Source organism: Aphis gossypii, unplaced genomic scaffold (assembly GCF_020184175.1).
Source record: "Aphis gossypii isolate Hap1 unplaced genomic scaffold, ASM2018417v2 Contig00357, whole genome shotgun sequence".
NCBI classification, from domain to species: Eukaryota; Metazoa; Arthropoda; class Insecta; order Hemiptera; family Aphididae; genus Aphis; species Aphis gossypii.
In genome coordinates this window covers 58,308-71,729 of record NW_026083077.1, presented here as the reverse complement: position 1 = coordinate 71,729, position 13,422 = coordinate 58,308, and the positions used below count along the sequence as shown (strand labels likewise).

Genomic DNA, 13,422 nt, shown 5'->3' with positions numbered 1-13,422 from the left:
TCATAAAACTAAAAACTGAAGATTTACTTGATAATGATCAATAAAAAATTGACTTTCTTCAAATTTTAGTTGAAAAAAATTATCAACAGATATGCCCATTTGTAAACTATCATTCGAAAATCTTTCTTTCAACTTTGTAACTAGTGTGTCAATAATCACATAGTACGCATTTATTCTGTAGAAATCTTCAGTTGTCTGTACGTTACTTTGTGTAGATTCTGTGTACTGTGCACTAGTGCTAGCAGTGACAATGAAATTTTTAAGATCATTTGGTTCTTTCCTTTTTCTTTTATTTCCTAAATTTTAAATTAAAATATAATTAATACATTAATCATTTTTATTAATAACGTAGTTAAATAATCAATCAATTAAAGTATACCTTGGAATGGATTTTCAATAGATATATTATTGGCTGTTGCAAATTTATTTATATCCGACCAAATTTCAGCAAAACATTCAATGGTTTTATAATCCTCTAAGGATTTGATTATAGATTTAATAATAACTGCTGAATTTCCAAGAGTTGAAGATTTTTCTTGCAATTTGCATGTTAAAATATTAATTATTGTTAAAAATTTATGTAAAAGAAACAAATATACATAAAATTGTCCTTTCCTCATATTGGTTAAAATTCCTGAAAAATAATAATGAAGAGGTACACATTAACTTCAAATTAACAAAATGTATCAATAATCTATATATTAAAACATTAAATACAATAATCAAAATATTTACCTATTGCTTCATTTACATCTTTATCAGATTCATTTTCAATCTCATTTATTAATGTATCTACTATTGCTTTAAAACTTGACATTACAGCTTCACAATTTCTGTAACGGCAATTCCACCTGGTGTTGCTTAACCTTGTAATTGACTTTTTTTTAACACCCAACTTATTTTGAATATCGATTAATTTTTTATTATTAGTCGGATATGAAAAGTGAATATGAATGGCCTCTAATGTGTTAAAAACGTTTCTGGTTTCCTGTAATTTAATATTTTAAATATTATTAAATTGGTTTTTATTTTAAAACAAAACACATTTATTTAAAAATAAAAATATAAAAAAGCAATTTAAAATAATTAATTCATACCTTTACTATTTTACACATGTCTAGAACTACTAAATTAACTTTGTGTGCCATGCAGTGTGTAAAAATCGCATACGGATGTTTTTCTTTAATCTTTGCTTGGACACCATTAAATCGTCCAGACATAACGCTGGCCCCATCGTACGACTGGGCTACAATTGCCAATTGAGGGTTTAAATTACATTGCTTGAGGTAATCTAACATAGTTTTACTTAAAGTCTCTGCATCTTGTTTATATGAACAATCAATGAAACCAATTAATCTTTCTTTGATTTCTAACCCTTTGCAGTATCTCAAACATAAAGCCATTTGCTCATCTTTAAAACACCTTAAAAATTCAAATTAAATTTTAATTAATCAAATTTCCAAATAAAATTTTTAATTTATTACCTAGCTTCATCGCACATTATTCCAAATATGCCCACATCTTCAACTTCTTGTATTATGGTATCAATTGATAAACCTGCACAAATATTAATAAGCTCATCTTGAACTCCATGGCTAGTATAATTTGTTTTCTCTTTATATTTCTGGGCAAATTCAGGATATAATTTAGATATCATATTACAGGCTTCTTTAAAATTTCCTAAATACAATTATAAATTTAATTTAATTATTAATAAAAAAAATTACTTTCCACTTCATACCTTGATTCATGGAGCTGGGAGCTTCATTATGGCCTCTAAATGCTAGGCCTTGTCTGCACAGAAACAGTGTCACTTCACACAAAGTTCTTATATATCTACGATTACTTTCAATAAGTAGCTTATGTTGAGAAGAAACTTGTGACATTACACTACCAGTTTTTTCAATGTCTTTATGTGACTGCCATTTTTCCATATTAGTCAGATGATATTTTGTTGTTGCATGAGAATGAAGTCTACTTTGATGGCCTTTTTTAGATCCTCTTGAACCACTTAGCTGTATTAAATTTAAACATAATAAATAAAACAAATGTATTCAATAAGATTGTTTAATTGTTAAAATGTTTACTTTATTCCATTTTTTAAAACCAATTTTGGTGAATGTATCTTCAGTATTGTTCCCAGAACCATAAATACGACAAGCAAAACAGTACAAAGCGTCATTGATGATACTATATTCAAGCCATTCAAAGTATTCGTAATATGATGCATTAAAACTACGGTTTTGTTGACCAAATTTTGTCATTGGATAAGACTGGAACATAATTTAAAAGTAGTAGTCACTATAGTCACTCCATACATTTTTGCATGCTAATAACTTTAATAAAAAATAAGCTACCTAAGCAATATTGCTAATATTTATCTCAAATACATAATATCTACCTTCATAATTGGACGTGATGGACCAGAGTTAATATTACCCAAATCATTTACATCACTAATTTGAAGCCGCGGAGAATCAAAATCAATATTCGATGATGAGTTGCCGTCGGAGTGTACTGTAGTTTTTTCAGGAATTTCCGGCAACACGTTTTCAGATTTTACAATTTCTTTAGGTTTTTTTTTAATATTAAATAATTCAAAATATTTCGACATTTTAATAAATAAATAAAACACTTATAAAATTACTGAAGTACTACAGGTTACAGTAATACACAGTTATACAAAGTTATACACAGTTTTACAAAATACAAATAGGTATATAACAACAACGAAAAGTACAACGTGACACGTGTAGCCGTGTATTTACAATATAATATTACACTCGAGTATTCGACCGAAATTACGATTTATAACAACAGTGAACAACGCAACACGCAAAACGAAAGACAAAACGGTCGAAAAAGCAATCGGCACATTAATATTTAATAATGTTCATCAGTCTGATTATTGGAAATTTCTATTTTTGTCATTGCGATAATGCAACAATACATCGCGACGGTCAGCCGGTGCGTACCGATGACGATTAGGTATAATATGATATAATAATTATTAATATATTGACAATTATTTTGACAACATTTCGGGAAAAAAAATATTTTGTAAAGTTCCAAGATTTTGTTAATCGTTGTAAAATAAGTACCTATTTTAATATTATATACTATGAAAAATGTTTGATAATTTTGGGGGGGCTAAGCCCCCCCAAGCACCCCCCAATCTCCGCCTATGTGACACACACTAGTACACTAGTCCAGTGTTGTAAAAAATACTTTTATTAAGTATTTAAAATACCATCCAAATACTATCTATTATAAAATATTTGAAATAATCTTCAAATACAAAAATAAATTCAATTTATTTCAAATAGTGTACAACACTGTACAGTGTACCTACACTACACACACAAATATTTATTATTTTCGATGAGCTCTCCCTACGTACGGTCTGATGTCAAATAATATATAAACTATATAACAAGTAACAGCCAACGGGTAATCAATATTCATATATTTTGTTTAGTAAATTTGTACATAATATTTTGGTTTCTTATTTGCGCTACTACGTTTGATTTTAATTAATTAATTAAAAAAAAAACAAACCAAATAGGAAAACAAAATTAATTACTAGTGAGGTATGTAGTACGTACGAGTATAGTAAATTAAATTATTTAAAATAATACTTTTCACTTACTTTTTTCACCATTGTCGGTAATGACGACTCTGTCTTTGAACTGGAGCACTGTTTCTACAACAACATGAGGAGGAATAGCTGGCTTTCGTCCTTTCATGTTGCACAAAATATGCACACCGCACAGATAATTAAAATTAAAATATAATTGCAAGAAAAAAATATTCTTGTAATCACTGAACGGAATTAAAACGGACTTAAAACGGAATTAAAACGGACGAAAACGAATTAATCACAAGTGACAATTCCTAAATAATTGTTTACAAAAAATCGAAAACATCACTGATAACTCTAAAGTGATTGTTTCAACAAAATGATTATTCTACAAACATCGATATATAATTAATATTGATAACAGTAATATATATATATAGCAGTTATTATTATCTAGTCCGTTTATGGCAATATTTTATTTTTAGAATCAGTAAAAGAAACAACATTTACCAAAATAACATTTGATTACACACAAGGCGTACTTATACAGTAGTGTACGAGTACGACATTAATAAATAATTATTATGGTTATAAATTTATAATAAACGTATAGGTAACTTAAAAATATATACGACATACGTATTTAGATTAAGAAATGAAATATTATTTGATTGGTATATCTACATACAATACAAAAAAAACAAGGTTGTCTGAATAATATAATCATGAAAACGTTTATTAAATCTTAATTGATTTATAGATAGACTCTTAATAATATTTATAATTAAAACCAACAGGAAGTAAAAAAAATAACGATCTAAGCGTATTATCTAATATATTGGTTTGCAAATTGCGACAACTACCTTGTAAATCGTTGCTAATTGGCTGCTAAATGTTGACATGAATCGCAACTCGAAAATCGCATTATATCGGTACGGTGTGGGGCTGGGGACATGTGCAAATTTCTGAAATGCTTATAACAGACGAAATATTGGTTTGCAAATGTCGACAACTACCTTGCAAATCGTTGCTAATTGGCTGCTAAATGTTGACATGAATCGCAACTCGAAAATCGCATTATATCGGTACGGTGTGGGGCTGGGGACATGTGCAAATTTCTGAAATGCTTATAACAGACGAAATATTGGTTTGCAAATGTCGACAACTACCTTGCAAATCGTTGCTAATTGGCTGCTAAATGTTGACATGAATCGCAACTCGAAAATCGCATTATATCGGTACGGTGTGGGGCTGGGGACATGTGCAAATTTCTGAAATGCTTATACAGACGAAATATTGGTTTGCAAATGTCGACAACTACCTTGCAAATCGTTGCTAATTGGCTGCTAAATGTTGACATGAATCGCAACTCGAAAATCGCATTATATCGGTACGGTGTGGGGCTGGGGACATGTGCAAATTTCTGAAATGCTTATAACAGACGAAATATTGGTTTGCAAATTTCGACAACTACCTTGCAAATCGTTGCTAATTGGCTGCTAAATGATGGTTCAAGAAAAATTAAAAAAAGTGTTTTCGATGAGATGGGTGGGGCTGGAGACACATGTCTCCAGCCCCACCCTTAGTTTTTTTTATTTTATGATTCAACTAATGGCTTGCAAATTGTGAAACCAGTCTTGCAAATTGTTGCTAATTGACTGCTAAATGTTGAGTTGAAAAAAATTTCAAATTTCAGAATGGGTGGGGTTGGGGACATGTACGTAATGCAAGACATGATATTGCTAATTTTTCATCAAAATATAATCTTCATGACTTCTTTTTTCATTGCCTTTTCCTTGTAGGGAAAACAAACATTATTTAGGTAATATTTACCTTCATGTGAACATTTAGTGCAAGAAAAGTAACCTGAATGTCCTTTTACTCTTAATATAAAGGCTTTGGCAGGGGAATATCACAACAAATAATTTTAATTTCAATTTTTTTAAGCTTAATGGTCACCCACAATCTACTCCTACTTAGTTCTAACACTTCAGCAATAAAATCAGAAAGATAATTATTACTATCTGATGGTTTTTTATGGCCATGAAATATTCCAACAGGAAAAACATATTTATGATAGGGCATAATATAGGCTAAAATAGGCTAAAATTGACTGGAGCTGCTTTTCAATATTGGTAACCCATCAATCCCAATTGCAATTTGAATACACTCTTACAAAGGTAAAATTGTTGAAAACCTTAGTATTCCATTACGTAAGTCAAAATTATAATATAAACCATCTGGGTCTACTTTTTTTAAATTTAATAATTTTGTAGAGTTAGAATGAAGAAGTGTTCGACTATCTTTAGGTATAAATGAAAGTTTAGCTTTATACTTCAAAATTTCTAATAGTTTATTAATTGTATTTTGAGGGACATTGTAATCTACAGCCCAATGAGCCAATGATTGTAAAATATCTTCTTGTTTATTATATTTACTTTTGTAAATATTTATAAATTCATCATTGCTGGATTCTAATAGGTACATTTTCAATAGCTAGATTTGAAATTAGAATATTATTATGTTTTACTATTTGCTGATCAGACTGGTCTATATCAGAACCAACAGTGTTTAATAGACTATTAACAGTACTTGAAATAGAAGTTGTATAGGATTAGGTAATGTTTCTTATACAGGTAAAATGGCATGAGTACTATTTGAAACATCTGGTAAACAACCTACATACCAATCACCTAAAGCATCCAACTCCCTTTGCACTTTTCTTTTTTTTGTTCGATTACAAAATACCTTTTTCATCTTATCCAACCTAAAACCATTAATTTTAGAATACTTAATATAAAAATCAAATGTGTGAATAACACTTAGTTATGTACATATATATATTTTGATTGGGCCAAAAAATTTTTATCGACACTTCAAAAAAAAATTTTCAGAAAAATTGAAAATTTCAGTTGTCTATAAATAACTCAAAAAAACTCAAATATTTTGAATGTAAAGGCAATGCCAATCTAAATAACTGGTAAAATTTTCAAGTATCTACAACTTATACTTTTTGAATAATAACAAATATTTATAATCGTTCGAGGATAAATCGTTATCGTTACACGATTTCGTAAAAATTTAAAATTCAACGCACTTAAAATTTTTTCTATGATGATGCTTCGAGTTTTCTCTATAACTACTTGAAGAAAAACCTATGGAAAACTTTTTTGGAAAAGTTTTTGAGGACATTGTAGCTGTTGAACCAACGTAAGTAATTTACCTTGTTTATTTTTTCATAGGTAAATTATATTAAATGTAAATTACAGCCAGGTGCGGATTCAGTAGGGGGTGGAGGGGGCGGCCGCCCCCCCCGTAAACTGTGTTTTGTTTAGGAAAAATGCCCAGTAAAAAGATTTAAAACTAATTTTAATACGTTAAGTGCCGCAGTCGACGGGTAGTAGACAATTGTCAATTTGTATAGGCTTATTTTTGGCCTTATAATTTACTCGGTTATCAGAGCAATTCTTCCGTTTATATACGTGGTTATTCAGTGAAACGTCTTCTTTTCAACGATGGATTCGGATTTTATTTTCGTTCATTTTTAACAAGTAATCGTTATTTTTTCCCAGAAAACTGTCGATGACGGCGATCACGACAATCATTGTATACATAAATATATTATATTTATGTATTATTCTTATAATATACAGTTGTAATCTTGTAAAGTTATAGTATAGTTTTATTTCAAATACTAAATAATAATAATAAGAATTAGGTATGTTGACGTAATACGTTCAGAGCTATTCTTGGAATTAGCGATAACGATAGTCGATGGACAACGCCATAGCATTACCACGGTGCGGGCGGTACGGCAAATAGCTATCAGTAATGAACAAAACATCATCGCGTCGTGATATTTTCTTAAATATTTTTTCGTAATTTTATCTCATAATTTTTACAGTCTCGTCTAATTACCGACTTGATTTATTTATCAAGTTTTGAATATTTTTTCAATTAAGTTTACGCTTCGCCTGTATTTAATTCAAATAATATTACCATGTCCAAAAGAAGTACGGATTCCATGTTAAATTATTTAAAAAAAAATAAAAGTGACCCCAACAAAATTATTGAAAATGATGTAGCGAGTAAACCAAGTAAAGGTAATCAATCATCATCAAATAATGAGTATGAAAAAATATCTGCCGATGTTGACAATAGTTCTATCATAGATACTTTAATTAGTGTGGAACTGCAACCACGTGAGTTAAAACAAGACGTTAATTATGTTTATGATGTACTAGATATAGGCTTTGTTTTAAAATCAAAAACAATTATTACGGATTTAGTAAAAAAAGAATTATTAGAAAATCATTGGAAACCACCAAGTTGTTATAACTATCCTTTTTCTACACATAAAAAAAATGGTTGTATTGAAAAAAGATATGTGAAAAAAGAGCATTTAGATAAATATGAATGGCTTGTTTTATCAAAATCAGAAGGAGGTTTATTTTGTATTTACTGTGCAATTTTTAATCACACGAAAACTGGCACTGGGTCAAATAACGTAATGCCCTTAAAATGTCTTGTATCTAATCCTTTAATCAAATTCGCAAAATTACTTGGGAAAGATGGGTACCTCGAAACACATAATAAAAATATTTATCATAAGAACTCCATTCAAGATGGAAAAGCATTTTTAAATAATTATTACAATCCTAAAAATGAAGTAATTAATATACTTAATAGTGCACGTCATCAACAAGTTCTAGAAAATAGGGCTAGATTAAACCCTATTATTGAAACCATAGCATTTCTTGGTCGACAGAATATTGCTATTAGGGGGCATCGTGATGATGGTAGTTTATTTGACGATTCTGATACTCCGTCGGAAAATAAAGGAAATTTCAGAGAGTTGTTAAATTTCAGAATATCAGCTGGAGACGAAACTTTAAAAAATCATCTTTTAACTACTCAATCTAGAGCTACATATATAAGTAAAACTACACAAAATGAACTAATATTTATCATGGGAAATTTGATTTTGAAAAAAGTTTTAGACAGAGTGAAACAATCTAAGTGTTACAGCGTTATTTTCGATGAAACAACCGATTTGTCAAAAATTTCTCAACTAGTTACAGTTATTCGGTATGTTTATGAAAATGAAGTATTTGAGGATTTTATTGGTTTTTTAGATTGCCACCAGGATAATTATAGTAATACTGGAAGAGAAGTTGAACCAAAAATCACCGGTGAATTAATTAGTAAATCAGTAATAAATATTTTAGATAAATTTGGTTTACCTCTTGATAAATGTGTTGGAATAGCAACAGACGGTTGTTCTGTCATGCTATCAGAAAAATGTGGAGCTGTAAATATGTTAAGAGTAAAAATGAAAAACGCAATAAAATGTTCATGTTATAGTCATGCGCTAAATTTATCGATTATGAAAGGATGTAAAATCAAATTCATAAGAAACGCTTTTGGTTTGATAAAAGAAGTTATACATTTTTTCAGTTCTTCAGCTAAAAAAAATTTTGTTTTGAAAAAAACTTTGAATTCCTCATTGCAATCTTTATGTGAAACTAGGTGGGTAGAAAAACACGATTGTATATTACAGTTCTCTTCAGGACTAGGTTCAATAATTGATGCTTTAGATGAAATATCAGACTGGGATGATATTAGCACCGCATCTAAGGCATCTTGTTTATCTAAGTCAGTAACTACTCCTGAGTTTCTTTTAACGCTAAATATTGTTTCTGAAATGTTTATAATAACATCACCAATTGCTAAATTGTTACAATCTAAAAGTCAAGATAAATTATCAGCTACGACATTAATTAAATCTGTAATTTCCGTTTTGAAAAAGAAGCGTTTGAACAGTGATGAATGTTTCAATAAAATATTTGAAAACACAAAACAAAAGCTAGTCAATTTAGGACTATCAGACATAAATATGCCAAGATTAACAAGCTCGATGAAAAATAGAGAAAATCCTCAAGTAGAAACAGCTGAAAAATACTATAAAATTGTCCTTTTTATTCCTTTTTTGGATGAATTATTAGCTGATTTAGAATCAAGATTTGACGAAGCTTCACTATCAGTATATGATCTTGATGTAGTCCTGCCAAATATAATTGAGAAAAAAGATATTTTTAACGATAAGACTAAAATAGAAAATAAGATTTTAAACGTGGTTAATCAATTTGGTGATGTAGTATCAAATTATTTAAATATATCTCATGATATATTTGAAAAACGCATAACTGGAGAATTAACCCTTTGGCACGAATATTGGCTCAACGAAAAGCAACTACCTGTGACTCATATTGATGCTTTAAAACGTTGTGACTACGACTGTTTTCCTGAAATCAATATTCTATTAAATTTACTTGTGACATTACCAGCGACCACTGCATCAGCAGAACGCAATTTTTCATCTCTGAGGCGGATAAAGACATGGATGAGAACAAGAATTTCGGAAGATCGATTGAATGGACTGGCTTTACTACATGCTCATCGTGATATAACAATAAACTCTGAGGATGTGATTGATGTATTTGCAAAATCTAATAGAAGACTTGATTTTGTAATTTAAATTTAGTGACTATGTATGTTTTTTATCTTTTTAATATTTATATTCATGGCTCATGTTTTAGTTTTAAGTTCACTATTTGGAATTTATCAATTGATTAAAAAGTTGTATTAACGATAACTGTTTCGTGTAAGTTATTTTTGAACACAAATATGTGCGCTTGCCCACATATTATATTTTACTAGATATTTTATTTTGTATGTAAAATATTCGCCCCCTCCCTAATCTCGGGCTGGATCCGCGCCTGCGTGGGTATTGAAAATTTAAGTAAATTTAATGTTTTAAAAATTATATAGAATTTTCTGAAAAAAAAGATGACATATCGACTATCGAAAGAATTAATGAAACAGGTACTTAAAATGGTATATCCTTACATTGAACCTCCAGCAACATCAAGAGGCATAACAATTGAACGAAAAGTTTGTTAATTCATATTTTTATAGCATATAGGTACATAAACTGAATTTACCACAATAACAATTATAATATAGGTATTGACTGCTATTCGATTTTTTGCGTCAGGAAGCTATCAGAACGATATAGGCGTATGTAGGTACTCTGAATTAAGTCAGGCTTCAATCAGCAACTGCACCAGAGAAGTTACATCAGCGCTGAATAATCAGCAAATGCAGTACGAAAAGGGTAAGGTATGCTTTAAAACTTTATATTATTTTAATATTAAAATAATATAATATAATAAAATAAAAGTCTACAACTGAAATGTTTGTAATCGCGTTATTAGATAATTACACATAGAATATATATAAACAATAAACATATAAATTGTTATTAAATAATATCACTAGCTGGCTCCGTGCACTTCGTTGCCCGTTAAAAATGCCAATTCTATATAATATGATTCGAATTTTGATTAATTTGTTATTTAATATTTGGTTTAACGGTGTTCAAAACTTAGACATTTTCATTGACCGTTTTGATTCTCAAAAATCTTGTAAAACCACCACTTTAATATGCGAATTTTGTAAAATGCTTTCTTATTGCACACTAAATTTTTGGTACGATTTTAAGCATCGATCTATCATTGTTCAGGCTCTACGTTTATTAGTCAGTGAGTTACTCAAGTCATAATGTTATAGTCATTCTGCTTGCCGTTGCCGTGAGACTCTCTTATGATTATGCGAGCAGTATATTATCATGTAGGCAATCCACACGTGGTGGATTGCGGACCCCGCGAGATGTTTACGCAAGCTTATAATTTCTAACACTTAAGTTTCAAAGTTATATCATTTTTTTTATTTTACTACGGTGGGTAAAATACAATAATTTGCCATCTCGTGGTTTTTATATTGTTGCCTGTTGGTAAAACAATAAAACTTGGTATAACTTGTTATGTTAGTTTATTGCTGTGAATTTGAAATTTACCGTAGACATTGACTTATTTTGCTAATTCTTATTGGTTATTATTATCATTTTGGGTTAAAAGAAGGAATTATTAGACATGCATCTTTATATAATTTGTTAGAAATAAAACTTATGATTGGTATTGACGGATTGCCTATTGCAAAAAGCAGTAATAGTCAATTGTGGCCCATTTTAGCTTATATTGAAAATACAACTAAAATTGTTTTCCCTGTTGGTATTTACCCTGGTTATTCTAAGCCAAAAAACAGTAATATTTTCCTAGATGATTTTATATCAGAAATAAAAAATCTTATAGTAAACGGTATTGTTTTAAATAATTGTACAAAAAAAGTATCAATAAGTGGGTTCATTTGTGACAGTCCTGCTAAAGCATTTATATTACAATTAAAAGGCCATTCAGGATTTTCTTCATGTACTCGTTGTATCCAAGTAGGCGAATACTATAAAAACCGTGTCTGTTATCCTTATTGTAATTTTTCTCTTAAAAGAACACATGAAACATATGTAAAAAAAATATACGAGGAACACCATATTGGAGATACTTTATAAGACTTATAGAAATACCTGGTATAGATATTGTTAAAATGTTTCCACTCGATTATATGCATCTAGTGGCACTTGGAGTTGTAAAAAAATTGATTTTACTTTGGTTGCATACAGGTCCAGTACAAGTTCGCATCCCCGGCCGTAGGATAAATGCGTTAAGTTCTTCACTATTGAACATTAAATCATGCATTCCCTCTGATTTTCCTAGAAAAACTAGAGTAATACAAGATTTTGGAAGGTATAAAGCTAGTGAATTAAGATTTTTTATACTTTATATTGGACCTATTGTGCTTAAAAATATTATTACTGAAGATTCATAAACAAACTTTATGGCTTTACATGTGGCAATAATTATATTAATTAGTCCTGATTATTCTTGTTATTTAAATTATGCTAAAGAATTACTGAATTACTTTGTTAAGTCATTTGAAATAATTTATGGCCGTCAAAATATTTCACAAAATATCCATTGCCTTTTACATTTAACAGATGACTATGAACACTTTGGCCCTCTAGACAATTGCAGTGTGTTTCCGTTTGAAAATTTTATGAAGGAATTAAAAAGTAAAGTTAGGAAACATGAGAAACCACTTGAACAATTAATAAATAGATATAAAGAAATGTATGAATTGCCTGTGACTTTACCAAATGTATCTATAGTACTATCAATTATGACTAAAAAACATAAAAATGGACCATTAGTTGACAATATTAAAGGAATACAGTTTAAAAAAATTATTTTCGATAAATTTAAAATTGATACTACAGTTGTTAAGAATAGTTACATAATGACTGTGAGATTGTTCAATGTTTGAATATTATAAAAACAGATCATAGTATTAAATTAATTGGAAAAACATTTGAAAAGAAAATGGCTTTATATGATAATCCTGCAGATTCTTCAATTTTTGATATTTATACTGTTGATGCACTTAGTAATGTGATAAACTGCTGGGACTATTTGGAAATAAAAAAAAAAAATGATGATCATTAAACATGATAATATATTAGTTGCAATGCCAATACTCCACACATCATTGTAATTTGTAAATACCTACCTAGTTATATATATATTCTGTAAATACTATTTTTTTTGTTATAAAATGTGTTAATTATTATTTTGTGTAATATTATAATTTTTAATTTTAAGACAAATTATAAAATACTATTATATTTTTATTAAAATAGTATTAATTTAAATTGTATTCAGCTTAAGACAAATATTGTTAATCATTAATTCATATACTTATATAGCATAAAAATATTTATGTACCTACATACTAAGTAATTACCTACCTAATTTTGACGCGGTGACGACGGTCGTACTGTTGTTGGTGACCGCGGTTCACCGGTCCCGGTTCTATGCAGGACAGAACAC

At 29.3% G+C, this 13,422-nt stretch overlaps 1 protein-coding gene across 1 annotated transcript; it reads right to left on the bottom strand.

Moving 5' to 3' along the window:
- On the bottom strand, positions 1–817 carry LOC126553871 (uncharacterized). Its single transcript, XM_050208984.1, has 3 exons — positions 736–817; positions 380–634; positions 1–296 (listed from the first exon to the last, which is right to left on the bottom strand). The coding sequence occupies exons 1-3, from the start codon at positions 815–817 to the stop codon at positions 1–3; spliced, it is 633 nt and encodes a 210-aa protein (XP_050064941.1).
- Positions 818–13,422: the final 12,605 nt, after the last annotated feature.